We start from the raw sequence: 18,550 nt of genomic DNA, 5'->3' as shown, positions 1-18,550 counted from the left end.
TCTTTAGAATACTTTTTTGTTTCTGGCATCACTTCGGGGTCATTTAAATCTTCAGAGAAGTTGTCGAAGTTGATGAAATAACCAGAGGCAGTTCTGTCAATTGATGGGATTGTTCTTTCAATCTGTCTCTCGGTAGCACTTTCTGATGCCACATCATTGTAGACTGGTGTTGTTTCTTGACGAACTGTTTCAATCTGTGTTTCAAGAGGCACGAGTTCCATGGCATTATTGCATAGTCCTTCATTGTGCACTGCAGGCTGATCGAATGTGATTAGTCTTTCAGTTTGAACCTCTTGGATTGTTGCAAGTTTGGGTATTCTGTTGTTTCTTGGGAGTCCACTGGGCCTACTGTTGATTATAGGCCACATGCTTGTGGTTTTACCAGATAGATAGACACGACTCTGTTCTCCTTTTTACCAGCAAGGGGCGGTAGCACAACTGATCTTGTTCCGGTGACTGCTAAGACAGGTACTGCTTTTCTGTAAGAAGGCCCAAATTCCTTCTTAACCGCAATCTTTTCTCTGACTAGATCCCCAATCTTTGGAATCCAGACAGGCCTTGCTGGGGCTGTTGCGGGTGGTGCCTCGTCAGTGGTACTTGGCTGTTTCTTTAACTTTATGTTGCTTAATGATTTTCTTGTTTCATTCAGTTCCTGTAAAACAGCCAAACGATCTTTTACATCAAAGTGCGTTGTTTCTTCTTGTACCACTGACATCTGACTATCGAGGTCCTGAACTCGCATTCTAATTCCGAACAATAGTTCGTATGGGCTAAAACCTTTTAGAGAATTTCTTGGCATGTTGTTAAGACTAGTCTGGACACTTATTAAATGTTTGACCCACCCAGCGCCTGAACCTAATACCTTCGCTGTTATAGATTGCTTTATGTCACGGTTTTTTCTTTCTACCACACTGTTCCCTTCCGGGGTATGACGGACAAGAATACCGCAACCCAATTCCCATGCTGGCCATGGCCTCCTTATAGGCTCGAGAGCTGAAAGCAGGACCCTGGTCAGAATGGAACGTGGTAATTGCGTATATGCCGATATAGACTCGCTAATCTTTTATAACCGTTCTAGCGTCAGCCGAGCGCTGGTGGCCTCATTTTTTAAGTGCTTTTCGTCTTAATGGTGTACACTGGGACGCGCTTCTCTTCTTTGATTGCGCTGATAGACCGCCTTATGCTGTCTAGAAGGGATCCTGAAACTACACTGGCCTGTTCATTACTGCGATCTCTGTTGCAGTTTTCACAATTTTGAGCAAAACATTGAATATCTATACTCATTCCTGGCCACCAGTACTCTGATTGCAATTCTTTCAGAGAGGCTTTGATTGTTTGGTGTTTCAGACCCAACCCCATGTGTGCTTCCAGTAAGAGGAAGCCCCTCCTGCTCCTGTTTGGAATTACTCTGTCCCCCACTCCAGGGATTCGAGCAAAAGGAACGGAGTTTGCATCGATTATGTATGCATAATTGAGTGGATAGTTTACGGGTAGTGCTGCACAGTCGCCTTTTACGGTCGTTTTTACTGCCAGCATGGTTTCCCCGTCTATGTATTTATCTGTACGCTTTTTAGTGGCTACGGAAGCCGGTTTAGTTGCTTCCGCTTTGGCTGTATTAGCCAATGAATTCCCTGCAACGTGAACGCCATCACGTTGAAGACTCTGTGCGTGAATCACGTGAGTCTTTTGTAGTTCTTTACTTAAAAGAGCTACCTCGTTCCAGAGCAATTTATGCTTTATTGTGGCACCTGTGTCATCTTTGTAGTCGTTTTCGATCCAACTCTGCAGTTTATTGTTGTAAGAGTTGACGCAAAAATGAGAATCGCACACTATAAGTGTCGGGAATTCGCGTTCTGCATTTTCGAGCGCCATCTTTAAAGATCTGATTTCAGTTCTCTGAACCGAACAGTTTCTTACAGATTCAGTTTTTGTTACTTTCGGTCTGAATTTACCGCACAGCCAACGACCTTTAATGATCGCACATGCTGCATCGTAGGATTTTTTCTCTACGTTGAAATGCTGTACAAAGCTATCTGTATAGATTATACAGGCATATTGTGGGAGAGGCAGAATTTCGATTGGCAGAGGATATTCTTCTTCATATTCTAAATCATTCAGTTCTTCAAATTGCGGGACGAAATAGTATTTCACATCTTCCGCTCCTAGAGAATCTAAACACTGTATCCATTTCGGATCCAGTGACACTGTAGGCAAGTTTACTGGGCTGAATAGCGCCTCGAAGGCGGATTCCGCTGTAAGGATATTAATCCGTTTGCCGTGTGCTAGTTCTCGTTCATTTGCTAATGCGATTTGCACTGCTTTCACAGTTCTTTCTGTGGGACTGAATGTTTTTTCTGCTTGTGTGTACAAGTGAGATTTAATTGAAATTGGTACCTTTTCTCCCTCATTAGAGGTTAGGTATGTGAATCCGCATCTTCCTCGGATGACTCGGATTACAAGATCGCGTGTATTGTCACGTGTATCTAATTTTGTTTTTGCTAACATGTCTGTTTGCAGTGATCTCAAAATTTCTGTGTGTTTTTGAGTCCAATTGATTTGTTTAAAATCAGGTTTAATTAGTTCGTAGAGAGGTTTAACCCTTTCTGCGTAATTTAGAATGTAAGTTCTTCCGAAATTCAGAAAACCTAGTATGGATTGTAAATTCTTCAGCGTTTTTGGAGCTTGGAGTACAGCGCACTTTTCTAAGAAGTTGTCCGCTAGGCTTTTCCCTTCACTTGATAATTCGTACCCTAAGAACAGTACTGTCAGATGGGCAATTCGGGACTTTTTAAAGTTGAATTTGTAACCCTCTGCTGCGAACCCAAGTATAATGGTGTTCACTCTTTTCAAGTGAGTATCCAAGTCGTCGTCTGTGAGATAAATATCATCTACGTAAGACAATGCTTCATCATCATAGATTTGTAGTAACTCTGTTACTCTAGCTGAGAATAGTCCTGGGCTGTTCTGAACCCCTGTGGGAGTCGACAGAATTTTTTCTGTGACCCAAATGCGGAGAAAGCGGTCAAATATCTGCTTTCTGGTGCAATGTTTTGACAAAAGAAACCATTAGAAATGTCTAATGTCGTTTTATATTTTTTCCTAACTATGTTATTCATTAGGGCTGCACTATGCGAGTTTTGTACTGCAAAGGTTTTGCAACATGTATTAAGGTGTCTGTAGTCCAAAACTAGACGATATGAATTGTCTGGCTTGGAGACAGGAAAAAAAGGATTGTTCATTTGGGAGGTGCATGTTTCAATCACCCCCTGGTATTCAAGTTGATCTAAGATCTCCCTGACCTGTTTTTTAGCTTCTTGCTTTATGGGATACTGCCGTTGGGCAGTTGGTTCACTTTTTAATTGGATTTTGTGAGGAGGTGAATCCTCATCCCATCCTACATGATTTTTATACAATGCAGGTGCCTGGGCCACTGCCCATTTCCTTGCATATGTGTATTTTTTGTGAATCGGAATGTGATTCGAGAAGGCAGGCATAATCACTTCTTCGCCACGAGGGCACGCCCTGACAAACTCCGGGGGCCAATCTTTTTCAGCTAACAGAATATCATAGCCTTTTGAGAGCTTATCCCAAAACAGACCCTTAATTTTCCTAGTCTTATCACCCTCTATACGCAATGTTATTTCGTATATTTTATGGGGCTCGCTAAGTCTGGCGTCGGCAGTTTCAACTTGAATGTATTCATTCGTGTCCACTGTCTCCAGATGACTCATCAAGATCTTGCGCGCTATACTGATTTCTGCTGCACTGTCCAACATTGTCAATGCCCACTCCCCGTTTTTCAACTGTGTCCTCAGTATTCTCGGCATGGTTGATTACTCTAATACTGGCTACCTTCTTTTTCTGAAATTGAGATTTTTTACTCTGAGCAGGTTCCTTGTCTTTGAACTTGGTGTGCTCTCCTGGCTCTGACCGTCCTCTTCTTTCCAAATTCTGTGGAAAAGATCGAGAGGGACGTGTATCAATACTTTGATATCTATCAGGTTTTTTCAGATTATCCCTATTTCTAAGGTTATATCTTTTCTCAGAGGGCTCCCGTTGGGGAGACTGGCGTTCTCGAGTCGGAGTTCTTTCCCTCCGTCGAGGAGACCTTCCTCTGGACTGGAAAACTTTTTCCTTGGGAGTGGATTGTTTATTTCCATCCCAGCTCTTTTTAGGAGTGTTTGAATTATTTTTAATAAATAATTTTTCAGGATTTTCGAGCAGTTGGGGCTTAACTGGTTTTCCACCCAAGCTGTCTCTACCTAATTCTTCATAGCATTTTTCTATGATTTTGGCAAGCTCAACAGGATCTTTTATATCTGTTTCCTTCAACTTCTGGCGGATCGCCACAGATGCTGCTTCTCCTTTAATGTTGGCTAATAATATAGCCGTGACCTGCTTGAAGTCTTTCAGTAATTTCATACCTAGATTTAAAGCGGGCTCTGGACCGAATTCATTTTGAATCTGTTTTAGCACTTCTGGTATTACCGCCATAGACGGAACACCGTGTGTTTTTGTGTAAATGGAAGCAAAGACTGTACCCCAAGTGTCACAGTCCTCCACGTGTGGTGCGATTCCCATAGGAAGGCAGATGGTCAAGATTCGGTGTTTCTCAATAGGGGAAGTATCAGGAAATACTGCCTCTATTTGAGTGATTTTCTGTGCTAACCAGAAAGGAATTTGTTCCCGTTTTACGGGTGTTTTACCAAGACATGACTGTATGTTCTGTGGTGTAATTTTATTTGTGTTCCCCTGATGAGGGGTCAGCTGTGGTACATTAACAGCTGGTTGGACTGTTGCAGTCCGCATTACTTATTGGACTAATTGCCTATGTATTTTTATTAATGTGTTTAGCTGTACTAACAGCTCTTCCTTAGACATTTTTTCAATGTCAGGATGTGGTGTGTAGCTGGCTAGAACCGGCCACGTGGCTCCTGGTCTACCTAGTGGACCGAGCCTAGTTATGTGATCATTGTGTTTTAGGGCGCCATTAAACCAGAGCAGGTGCTCTTGAAATTTAAGTGGAATTTCAATCTCCTCGAAAGGAGCGTACTCTTCCGGAGGTTTCTCTATTTTGTAATAGTGAAACTCTTTTGTTCTAGCGTTTACCGCTGGAAAGTTTATCCATGAATAGAATACCTCTGTCTGCCGATATTCGTGAGCCTCTATCACGAAAATTACTGTACCACCTTGAGGTGTTAGTCCGTTATCTATAAGTTTTAACGTTATAGATCTTCTTAAGTGGACCGGGATGATAATAGCATCCGGGTCTGTGTCTAGGAGACTCGTGTCTTCCTCTATTAGTTGGGTTGCCAGTCTAACTGCTTCCCTTTCTTCTTCACTGTCTGTCATTTTTTATAAATGCAGGCTTTGCAGAGTAGGTCTCCAAGGAGACAAAGATTAGGTGCACAATATTTTGGAACACTGTATCCTTCAACGTTGAATAAACCAGAGCTTTACATAGGAATCTCTTCCTACTAAGGTCGGGCGGATTTTAACCTTTCACCCACTCCAGACGTCTATTGGAGTATTTACGGGAGAAAGGGGTGTGAAATATGCACGACTGAATTACTCTAAAAGTCTTGCGTTAGTTTATCGCCTTACCAAACGTTGGGCGCCATGTAGTGTAGTTCCTAGTTTCCCACTAGGCCCTGCGCATTGGAATAACATAAACAGTAGTATCGACGTGGAACTGCGGATATTCCAGGCCTCCACTGACTATGCTAAACTTAATTGGGTTGTGTTACCAACTAGCTCAGAGGTCACTGGAAACTTTCTTCTCTGCATAGGAAGTGATCAGCTTCCTTGGCACAGACAAGAAGGGATTCAGCTTTCCAACAACCGTGCAACATGACAACTTTGCTCCTCAGATCAAGAGTCAATCTCTAGGGTCGTGTGAAACAATAGACATGTATTTCACTCAGTCAGTCTAGTGCAGTTTACTTTCACGAGATGTAGAGAATAGAGAGACGGGCGTTTATCAATAAAGGGTTAACATTTATTGAACAGTCTTTCTTCTCGTACAAGAAAAATGTATTGCCACAATTGCAATAATTGTTATTATAAAAAGTACGTACAGTAAGATACGTATTGCGAAATAGAACTGTAAAAGCATTGATATGGTTTCTTAGCCATACAATGGTTTAAAAGTAATAAAACATATATACAGTCATATATACATTAGGCTAACATACTCAACTGGTGCTTCTAACTAAGCCTACCCCAGTGTGCCTGACCTAACCCTAACACGTGAAAGGGGAGTAAGTAAGTAGCTTTAAGTTAAGTTGGTTTTGCCAAGGTTTGAAGCACAGGGTCAGACTGATTTGCATATGGTCATGTCTGAACAGGGGTGGCATAGTGGGCTAAAGAACGGTGATGGATCAAACCCAGATCTGTTGACTGGGTTTGAGTGTTTGATTGGTTCAGATGCTCCGTCCATCACCACCTCCTTTTGTACGGCGTGCTGCTAAATACAGGCTGAGTTTTTTTACTTACAAATACAGAACATCATTAAAATGCTTTCCCCAACCAACCCCACAAGTATGTGCGCTGGTCAAGCTCCCCCCACTTGTCACCAGTTGGAATGCTTTTCCCCGCTCTCCCAAGAAACGCTTCTGACCCTCATGTCCTCAGTCAAAAGCAGATTGCCGAGAGATCCAGCTCTAATGTACATTCTAAAAAAGGTAGCACCCACAATTGGCCTCATCATCACAGATGTTATCAGCGCCTCACTTAATACAGGAGAAGTCCCCCCTCTCTGGAAAGGGGCAATGGTTAAAACTCTCCTGAAATAGCCCCAACTTGATCCTGCGGACCTTGGCAACTTCCGTCCCATCTCCCTTCTTCTAGGGATCGCTAAAATCACCCAAAAATATGTCAATCACATCCTTTCTAATTTTCTGCAAACCTTTTTCCTGCTGCACCCCTCCCAGACAGGCTTCTGGCCACGACAGAGCACAGAAACCGCCCTGTTAGCGGTGGTAGAGGAAAGCAGGAAGATCCTTGACACAGGAGGTTCTGCAGCCATTATATTATTAGACCTGAGCGCGGCATTCAACACAGTGAGCCACCATGTCCTGATCCATCGCCTTGGCAACCTGGGAGTAGCCGGGACCACACTGAATTGGCTGTGCTCCTTCCTCGAAGGACGCTTCTTCCAGGTTTTTGAGGAAGTTGTAAGTTCTAAACCCCAGCCCCTTCTGTGTGGGGTGCCGCAGGGCTCATCACTGAGCCCCAAGCTTTTTAACGCTTATATGGCCCCCTTAACTTTGATCGTGGCCCCTTTTGGGATCCACATAGTTACCTACGCTGACGACACCCAACTGGTCGTAGCTCTGAACCAAACCACACAACACCCAGTTACCCTAAAGGCGTGCCTAACGGAGGTCGTAAAATGGATGGGGGCCTCCTAGCTAAAGCTGAACGGAGAAAAAACAGAGATTGTGATCCTAGGTAATGCTGTTAATATGATACTCAGAGACATCTGGCCATCATGTATGGGTCCAGTCCCAACATCTAAGCTGGAAATAAAAAGTCTTGACATTTGGCTTGACCATAATCTGACTTTTAAGGTGCAAGCGAGGAAGACGGTCGCTACCTGCTTTGGCTTGATCAGAATGGCCAGAAAAGTGCTCCCCCTGCTCCAGCTCCAAGCCAAGAAACCCATGGTTCAATCCCTCGTGCTTTCAAGGCTAGATTATGGAAATGTGCTCTATTTAGGAGCCCCGGTCTCAGTAATTAACAAACTGCAGACCGTCGAAAAATGCACAGCTAGACTACTCTCTAGAACATCTAAGTTCCTTTCAGCAAAATCGGTTGTCCGCGGCCTGCATTGGCTACCAGTAAAGGAACAAATTACCTTTAAGTCCCTCTGCATTGTCCACAGATCCCCTTATTTCAGCCATGATTCGCCCATACAAATTGAGGAGAATGCTTCACTCAGACGAACTCAACCTAATCAATATACCTAGAATTTGGCAAGCTAGAAGTGGCGGCAGACTTTTTTCTGTGAATGCCGGATAACTGTGGAATTCACTGAAACTCCACCTCCAGAAAGAGCTTAGCCATCTTGCTTTCCCTAAATAACTAAAAACCCTTCTATTCCCTAAATAATTTCTTCCCTACTTGTTCATCGGTCATGCCTAGTGCTGGGAGGCCTCTTGGTAGCCATGCGCTTTACAAATGCCCTTTTCATTTCATTTGCCTCAGCTGTTGAAGTCCCTTGGTGTAATGGTCGAGCGTCAAATGTCGCTTCTGGAACGCTTGGGCAGCCATGTTGTATTCATGCCATGATACACTCACTTTTTCCTTTACCTTGCACACCGTCACAAAATGGTTCTTTCCACAGCCTTTGCAGATCTGCCCAATGATGGGACATTTTCCTTCATGTGGAAGCAGACCTGAGGCACAACTTATTAGTTTCTCTCTCAGCATTCGGCCTCTGAAAGAATCTTACAAGCATCCATCAATCACTCTGAGGCAGGTAGCTTTCTCCTCATTAAACCAATTTGTCAATGGTCTCACCGGCTTTCTGTCATTCTTGACTGAAGATGTACCTTTCGTAGTATACATTGGTATTGGATTAAACTTCAGATTCAAGGCTGCTTTGTGACTATATGTAATTTTGGGAGCTCACAACATTTTCTTTATGACTTTTACACCTTCACCACCAAGATTCTTAAGGTACTTGATAATCTTCTTGTTATCTGCTTCTACACTTGCATCAATGAAATCATCAAATGTCTCCATCCAGGCTCTCTCTCTATCGCCAATATGCAATTTTTTGGTGGTATCGAATGGCGGTGGAGGTTTCAAGAAGGCGGGCGATTGTAACCCTTTATGAGATTGGCTGACACTGAGGGTGGAGTTCTTTCTGACACCATCTCCTGTCTGCTAGGACCTGCTTCATCCATACCATCTCTAAGGCCCTCTTTTGTGCTGGCCTCTAGGTCATCTTAAGTAGCCTGTGGAACCTTTACCTACCTTTTGGTCTCCATTGGAGAAGCAAATGGTCACTGTTCTGATCACTGCTTTCAGTAGTCTGCACTTCGGAAACCTTTGGAGTTGTTCTGAGCTTCACTCGGCAGCTTTGAAGGTGTGCTTCTTCGGATATGGATTGCTCTGCAAGCACAACTCAAGTGTTTTATCTGGAGTCACTCCCTCCAGCGCCCTGGCATGATGACTCTCTTTACTCACTACTGGTAAGCAGATGACCGTTTTTTTATCACTTTGCCTTGGAGCATCTCTTTGGGCTGTCTAACACCTCAGTCATCTCAACCTTGCAACATTATCGCTCCGTATGAATGTATGGCTTTGTTTTGCGTAGTAGCAAAGTACCTCTTTGTCCGGCCTTCCCAGCAGGTTCTCTGCCACTGATGTGTAGACTTATGAGTAAAGATTTCATTAACTTCAAATGCTTTACACAGAACTGGGACTGAGATTTTTTGACTCCACATACGCCAAACATTGATTCTGCACTTCAACTGAGGCATGCGTGGCAAGCACCCGCAATCTGCCGGACCATGGCAACTTCTCTGAGAAAGCACTGTAGATTTTTGGGTTACTTTCCCCCTATCTCGTCGCCAGTTGTAGCATTCTCCCCAGCCCGGGTACTCCCAAAAACTATGCTTAGTATAACGCCTTTATTCTTATGCATGTAACCGCAAACTCAACATTCTAAACCTGCACAATACTCCCAAAGTAATTTACAATAGCTTTAAGATAAAGATGAAAGATGAAGATAAGATGAGATAAAGTTGGAATGTGCATCAGAGTCTAAACACAAAGGCAACACTTCAGTAATTATAAAGTGAAAACAAAAACGCTGGCACTGAAGAGGACTAGATTGTGTGCAAATGTGCTTCTTGTGAGAGAGAAAAAGACAGTCACTTATAGTGCAGATAAGTAGGCTGACCCACTGCCACATGCTGTATGTTGTAGTAAGCCCATGCAAAATGTGAATGACATACCAACGACCAATGGATGAAGAAAGGTAGCTGGAAGCCCCTATAAGTGAGTATATTTTACATGTTCTAGTAAAATCAAAAGGTATTGACTTATGTCAGACTGCAAAAGGATGGGTGATACACACGAATTAGCAAATGGCAAAGCAGTTTTAATGTTAAACAAAGCAGAAGCATAGGAACCCTCCTATCATTCGTGTTTTATTATAGCTTATGTCTAGGATTATACCAAGAAAAATGTTAGGAGGATTTTTTTTACTTTGTTTTATGTTTTCAACAAGAAGAGCACCTTTCTCACTACTGAAATGCATTTTTTTAACAGTAGTGAAAATATTTTGTTTTCTGAATCACATACATTTTCTTGAAAAATATATATCAATACTAATTGACATACATACTTCAAATAAATATTTGTGAATTAGCATACATTACTGAATTATGCACAGATGGAAAAAAGTAATTTGCACATGAAGTACAAGCCACAATTTTTCTCAGATATTTTAATATGGATTTAGCATTCTAGCCATGATCTAAGCTGTAATTAGCTCTTGAAAATGTATTAGTGCCAAGAAAAATTAGAATTATCTTTTGTCAATGTTGACAGTAAGGTTAACTACATTTGTCTTTCTTTTCGCAGTCACAGGACAATTATATGAGTTTAATAGCAGAACTGGAGCAAGAAGATGGAAGACTACACCACAGCCCAAGTTCAAGGGCTCAAAATTAACAGTGGCAGCCCCGGAGCCTGAGCAGACAGTTCTTAAGAGGATTACACCACCAAAACCTGTCACACCATCCAATGTAAAACCACTGAAACTTGAAACCTTAAATACCACTTACGCCTAAATTCCTTTCTCCTAATAACGCCTGCATTATGACGAAGAACACTCAAAATCCAGACCTTTCTTTTCTCTGTTTGTGAACTTTTTACTATCTTTACGTTAATCTTGCTCAGATTCGCACTATTTGCAGCTACTAATGTTGTTGTCCTCTTTGCTACAGTGTCACTGATTTCCATGTAAATGTCACACAATTAGACATTAGTTCATCAATGGTGGTGGAGTTAATGCGATGGCAGATGTTCTACTCGCTAACTATGCTTTTTTCGTGTGAAGGTTGTAATGAGGAAGAGGAAGCTGTATGCAATTGACATTGGTGCTGAAGCTGGTGGTTTTACTTTCTCACTTAGGAGATGGTTTTCGAAGCTAATTTGGATTCTTATAAAAATCTTAAAATATAACATAGGGCATGAATGCATTGAGTAGAGGCTAAACTAGCAAGTTATAGAAATACGAAGTCACCAAACTATACAGACAAACATGCAGAACTTCATACAGTTGCCAAGCCAGTTGTCTAGCCAGTTGTCATTACCATTGTATGTCATTTCTCAACATAAAATCTTTCAAGCTCCACGCGGGACCAATTAACATTTAGGCGCAGATGTCCCAGAACTGTGTTTGTGCAAGATTAAGGCACGCAACGCAGTAAAATGGTTTGCACTGTTTGAGGCAAATTGAACCAAAATGGAAATCATTTGCAGAGTATGTTTTAAGATATGATCAACATTTTCCATATTCCAGATATTCACTGGAGTAACTAAGGAAGGGGAAGGGGTGTAGACCGCGCAGCGTCGTTTTGTTTGAATATTGGTGAAAACACGTGTTAGTATTTCTTTACCACGCTGACAACCTGTGAGAGACATTTCTGCATCTCGATGCTCCTCTGTAGAACAGGACTCTTCGCGTTATTTGGTAATTAATGTGCATAACAGGGTTAATTAAGTTGAATTACCTACAGAGAGAGAGTCTGTGCACAAGCAACAGTGCTAGCACTTTTTCGTTTTTGGAAACTGGGCAGTGGGCATGACAAGAGCATTTGCATGCAGATCCCTAATGCGCAAAGGAGGGCGCACAGATGTACAAACCACCTTTACATAGCGCCTATCTCTTTTCTGACCAAGTGCTTGTCACTCGGAGGGGAATCTGTGAAGCAGGGAGGGGTCATATCGCATATCTCTTTACAGTTGTGTTTATGCTATGTGTAAGTGCAGCTATTCATTTTTCCCTAAACAGGTCTGCATTAAATATGAAAGGCATTTCAGAGTTTTTGCTCCTTTCAGGCCTTTCTCTTCATTGCACTCGCATCATCCATTTGTGTGTGGAGGGCAAGGAGGAGACAGAGATGCTGAAAGAAACAGGCCCCTCTCCCTCCACCTATGTGATTGATGGGGGCGAATACATGAATAGAACTGACTCAATTCACAAAGCACGTTGGACTTTTTCTCCTGTGGGGTTATGGTCACTTTTAGAGAGCATATTACTGATTTTCTTGCCCTTAACGAGTTAAGGGCAAGCTGCCCAGAAGCAGCAACGGGTTTCCCTTCTCAAGAATACTCACATGCCTAACATTTGCTCATTTGAAAATGTAACAAGTATTCATTCCTAAATGGAAACATGTAATGCATACATTAATTTGCACTTGCTTACAAATTTCTTTTCTTCGTGGAGTAAACATCCCTTTAAAGCCCTAACAAATTTGGGGATATTCACTCCTATTTGCCCTTTTAAAATTTGTTTAGTCCTTTCTCTAAAAAGTAGAAAATCGATAAACAAATCCCGGTGAGATAGGTGCAGGGGAACGGGACTAGGGGAGTCCCCATACAGCTTTTCTGAATATCAGTCTTGTGAGTTTGTAGGTGTTTGCCTACTTTTGTGAGTGCACGCAAGTGCAAATTTGTGTTTTGCAATCAATACAATGGAATCCGCATTCATGAAGACAGCTATTTCTGGACCCCATGTGCCACTTAGGTGTGCAAATACCCTTTTTCCCAGGTTCTTAATTACCATGGATGATGGAAGAGAGGGGTCTGTGCCACACTTACAATCAGTGGCCAGTGAGATTCGAGCAGGTGTGTGTCTCAAACTACTGACCCAAAAAAGCAGTGGGCTGTAGGGTGTAGGGGTGAGATGACCAATGTTTGGGATGGATGTTTCCATGAGAGACAGGGAAAGTACTGATCTACATTATGTTGGCCACTGTCTAAAGGGACCCAGTAGGCCAAAAATGATGGTTTGGAATGCTACCCAGAGTGATTGCTACTGGTTATTCTATCTGCATGCATTTATCCTATTGCCTTTTGGGTGTTTGATTGCCAGCAGTATGCCTGGAAACCTGGAGACCTGAAACTTGCACAGCTTTCCAAGCCTACTACTGCCAGTGTTTGTGAATCCCAAAAAGTAGTACGTTTGTGCCCCTGCAAGGAATACTTCTATGGGTGCAGATTTGCTATGTTTTTGGGAAACCAGTCACTATATATATTTAACATCTCAATCCAGAAAATGAACATGTTAAAACCTCTAAGTGAAATGAGAATGATGAGAAAAACTGACACAGATATAGCAGACCTGACTCGGGCCACCAAGCACAACTACCAAACCAAGAATACATGCCAGGGCTGTCGCATCCCAAACACTCCCACTGAAGGTACACCCCTGCCCGATCCAACTGGGCCTGGTAGTTCTCCCTGGGACTTCATGATCACAATCACATAAAACACAATGCCCTGAAGCACCTGCCCTGGCATCACATCACAACGGCCCCTTGCGGCGGGATGCCTGGCTTTCACCTTGCGGATACCCTGCCGGGGGATATCTCACAGGGGAATACCAGGACGGGTTCCCTAAGCAAGCGCTTAGAAACCGCTTGGTGATTTGCGCTATATAAATTCCTGTACATTTACATTTACATTTGAAATCTATTTTCACTGCATGCACTCTTCTTCATCTCTGCTATGAGAAGCTTTGATGGTAGAGATGTCAAATCGGTGCATTTGGGCAGGGCTACATGTTTCTATTCCTTGCCTTTTACAAACCATTTTATCACATGACTGTCTTCCCCATATATTAAGCCTGAGTTGCAAATAGAGGAAGGCCAGCAGGCAAAGTAATAGGGCAAGCCAAGCCTTGGGTCTGGCTTGGTTCGAAGAGTCTGTGCAGAAACGGAGCCATGAAAACATTTGTCATGTACATTGTGTAACAAACATAAAGTACAAATGTGATATCATCTTTTTAATATTCAAAAAAGTGAATTTCTTTAACATGTTGAACTGTTTCACCGTTGTACCTTAAACAATATCACTGGGTGAACAGACATTTATTAACAGTGATAGTTTTTAGAAACATTCATGGCTCACCCCCCAAGACAATGAAGCAACTTTATAGTATATAAAATCAAACATAAGAGGTGCCTGTACAGTGAACATCCTGAACTCAAGTACTTAAAAGTGCACACTAATGATAATAAAGAAAAAGCACGTGACAATAAAGAAAATATTATATTTTTGTGAAATAAAATATTTGCCTAGTATCACACAATTTGGACAAGCAGAGAAGCTACTACTGATTCCAGGAAATGTTGGTTCACGTTCTGAAATGTATCCACCAGATGGGTGTCTCTTATTCCCTTTTACATCAAAGATCACTGTTTATCTTTCATTATTGGGTCAGTAAAATCGACACAGATCGTAGACCCAGCTCAGGGCCTCCAGACGCAACTACTAAGCAAATAAAGGGTTTATTTGAGAATGCAAGCCCCTGGAAACAGAACTCTTCGGTGTACATCTTCAAACCAAAATAATTCTATGTACCTCTAGATTTTGTCAGGACATGCAGACGTCTTTCTATCAGAAAGTGATTGACCATCAACACCTGTTTTATGAGTTGTTCTATCAATGTGTTTTTACACTTATGCTACAGTGATTTTTCCTCATATCTGTTTCTTTGAATTACAAAACTATCTGTAGATAACTATCCTGAACAGAACAAACTTTAGGCTTTTGCTGCAAAATGTGTGACTTAATAAATTAAAATAAAATCTATTTTCCGAAACGGTGGAATGCATAGTTTAATAGCCGGTGCGCTTTGTGAATTTAAATATCATTTGTTGAATGTTCTTAATGGCAATCACTCATCTTTTATCGTGTTTCCTATTTGAAAGGTAAATCAGTTTTCATGAATTTTCATTTTTACGCTACAGAATTTTATTTTGCCTAATTTGTTTGAAATATTTTAATAAACCTTGTTTGTATCTGCGTTCCGTGTCATCATTTTATCCGTTTAACTTTCAGTCATTCAACATTGTTTCGAGCAAACGTTTGCAACTACTTGAAGTGAAAATTATTAAACACGTAAGTGGCACACGTTGTTCATGGCCCTAAATGTATGCATGTGCTTACTAGTGAGTTGACACATTGCATGACTATTTCTCTTTGTAGCTGAAATAATATTTTGAAGAGTATTCCTAATCCTGGTTCTATGTATATGTTTTGACACATTCAGCTAGGGAAACACTGATAGAAGCATAGCATGCTCTATCCTTGGTACAGGCCTAATTGAGCTCTTACCTGTCGTGTCACACTCCCTGCTTCTCCCCCTCTTCATACATAAATGTAATCCCTCTAAAACTTCTTCAGTTACTGCTGGGTATAAAACACCCCTCAAACCACAGCTGATGACCACATGCATGACATCACACATTACATCTGCAACCACCTCACTGGCACATTACATATAACCTTACATATAACATTATCAGTGGCATCAATGATGCGGCACCAGATACATAAGAAGTAAAAACTGCAGGGTGTAGATGTCATCATGGACATTACTTAGAAGATAATGGTTACTTATTTACCAATAGACACCGCTTACTTGGCAAATATTCGATAGGCAAAAATGTAATCAAATAGATTTTTCGGAAACATATGGTTCCATTGAAAACAGATGGCATAACAAGCAGGATATGGAGCGCAAAGGGTGTCAGAGTTACAAACAATGAGACCAATTACTCTTAGAGGTGTAAAGTACATTAAGATATTTACATGCCTGCTTGAAAATTGCAATTTTTGTTTTTGAATACATATACCTTTCCAGGAATTGCAGGTTTCCATCCATGTGAAATATTGAGATATAAATATTTTCAAATAGAGAGCGGTATATAAAGTTTCTGCATTTGAAAAAGCAAACTTCAATGTGCAATTGCAGTTTAGTTTCTAGTTTTTTGTATCTCCAAAAGAAATACATTTGATCCGTGTTAGACATGTCATCCTTAGCGTGGTCTTTCCTCAGACTTTTTGTCTTTTGCCTCTCATTTTTGCTGAATCTGTTTGTTGACCTTAGGACTCTGAGCCCTTTACCACTGCTTGCCAGTGATAGGTTCATGTGCTTGTCCCCTAAACATGATGACATTGGTATATTTGTTACACCTGTTAGTCCCTTGTAAAGTGGTATACCATATACCCAGGGCTATCCAGCAAATGGTGCTAGAGGGCTGCAGTACTGATTGTTCCACCCACAGAAGTACCCTTTCAAACTTGTCTCAGCCCTGCCATTGCTGTGCCTGTGTGTGCAGTTTATTGTCACATCGACTTGGCATTAAAAACTACTTGTCAAGCCTTAAACACCCCTTTTATTACGTAAAAGTAGGCCCAAAATACCTCTAAGGGCAATGTGCCATATAAGTAAACGGTAAAACTTGTACACTTACATATTTTGCATGTCCTGGTAGTTACAAATATCCTATTTCGTTTTTCACTACAATGAGGTCTACTCCTCTCATAGGCCAGCTTTGTGAATTCCTTAATACATTTTTAAGCTGTAATTCCTAATCAGAAAGGAGTAGTTTATGCATGTTTCATATGTGTGGAATGATAATGATACATCCTCCTTAGTGGTGAAGTTGGATTTTACTCTCTTAGAATTGACACTTTTAGACAGTGAGCAATGTTCTGTACTTACTGCTCTTTGTGCCTAACAACCTGTCTCCAATACATGTCTGGGTTGGGTGATAGCTACCCTTTGCATATTCTCTCTAGACAGCCACAAAAACAGGAAGGGGGGGCTCATTTACATTCTAAAGAATAAAATCTGCATTCCTCCGCATTCTGAAGGGTCTTAATGGGCAAGGAAGAATGGGAGAGTCTGACACTTACACTTCAATAGGTAGTGTGCTGTCCACAAACAACACACTGATTTACCCCCACAGGCAGCCTGGCAGACAGGACAGGGTTCAAAGAGAACCTTGTGCACTTCAAATAGTTGCTTTGAAGTTACCCCATACATCAAAGGTACTTTTGGATATAAGTACTGGATCTTTGACCCCCTGAATTCAGACACTTCTGAATCTTGAACTGAATCTCTGCCGAAGGTTTGTCGTGCTGCTTAAATGACTCAACTGGACTGCTTCTCGGAAAGGACTGTTTTTATGCTTGTTGCCCTGCTGCCACTTTCTGACTCTGCTGGACGGAGAGCTGGATTCTGCCTTCTCTCCAAGCGATTTCCAAGAGCTTGTTGCTTGTCTCCTATTTTCTGAAGTCTCAGGAACACAAAAGACTTCCTGTAATCCTGCTGTTGCTGCTGGACTCTGCCTTCTGTGAGTCCTACCCTTTCCTGGGGCACCCCCTCTATGTTGTGGGCCTCAGAAGTGGCTTCTGCAGCTTATTCCTGCAAAAACTGACGCATTGAATCAACTACGTTAGAAATTCAGCTGCATCGCCCTTCGTCTCTGATACAGAGGCATCTCGACGATAGCCATAACACAGCCTGTGCGAATCAAAGATGACAATCTGCTGAGGTCGACAACAACACATTGCATTCACTTATGATGACGCAGAACCTCCTTTGCGCAGCTTGATGATGATGCAGTAGGCTCTTAACGTGTACACTTGCTCCAGACAAGGTAATTCTTCAGCGGGACCTGTCTGGGTCCTATAGCTGGCCTGCCATCTATCGGATTCACACAGGTCCCTTGTGACCTCAAGTAATGATTTGACCGCTGGTGACTTCTAAGCACTATTTTTAGTTTATTCCTATAAAATTCATATCTCAACTTCTACTATTGGATTTTTGTTGTTTTGGTCTTGTTTTACTCAGATAAAGATTCTCTTTTTTCTAAACCTGTGTGGAGCATTTATGTGGTGTTTTCATTGTGTTACTGTGTGTGTGTGTGTGCTGCACAAATACTTTACACATTACCTTTTTAGGTAAGCCTGACTGCTCTGTGCCAAGCTACCAGAGAGCAAGCACAGATTATCTTTTAGTGTGTATTCCACTTACCCTGACTAGAGAGGTGGTTCCTGTCTGGCTTGGGTGCATACCTCAGCCAACCACGAGTCCAATTTCTAACAAGCTCCAGGAAAATATTTTCCCCTTGGCGAAACCTCTTTTAAACACTGGATTTTTTGCTTTTGGCTACCAGGTTTAAAATGGTCTGGGAGTGCTTACCACCAGTGTCTACATTTTAAGATAAGGCACCTTGCTGTGCAGCTAGGTTGAGAGGCTTTGGGCTGGTCACACTCGAGTATGTGATCACACCCATGTGAACACATGTTTAGGCTGAGCATGTGAGAATGCTGTGTAGTTTAGCCCAGTTTCTGCGCAGAGGTAGGTCAAAGTAGAGACCCTTCATCTGGTGCTGATCTGGTGTAGGCCTTATGATGTAGGTGAGCATTGATGGTGTAGGTCAGCAGTATTGGCTGAAAAATGCTGGGCACTCACTGCATTATACCGTATGAACAAAATGTGCCCCATAGC

At 41.9% G+C, this 18,550-nt stretch overlaps 1 protein-coding gene across 1 annotated transcript in view; it reads left to right on the top strand.

Moving 5' to 3' along the window:
• Nucleotides 1–15,046, top strand: part of LOC147692864 (cadherin-related family member 3-like) — a 650,553-nt gene extending 635,507 nt beyond the window's left edge. The window contains exon 19 of the mRNA XM_086939084.1: nt 10,600–15,046. Within this exon, the coding sequence (XP_086795210.1) occupies nt 10,600–10,808 (209 nt within the window). The 3' untranslated portion in view covers nt 10,809–15,046. The remainder of the gene's footprint in view (nt 1–10,599) is intronic.
• The last annotated feature ends 3,504 nt before the right edge of the window (nt 15,047–18,550 follow it).

This window comes from Lissotriton vulgaris, chromosome 9 (genome assembly GCF_964263255.1).
Source record: "Lissotriton vulgaris chromosome 9, aLisVul1.2, whole genome shotgun sequence".
NCBI classification, from domain to species: Eukaryota; Metazoa; Chordata; class Amphibia; order Caudata; family Salamandridae; genus Lissotriton; species Lissotriton vulgaris.
This window is presented reverse-complemented; position numbering and strand designations above follow the sequence as displayed.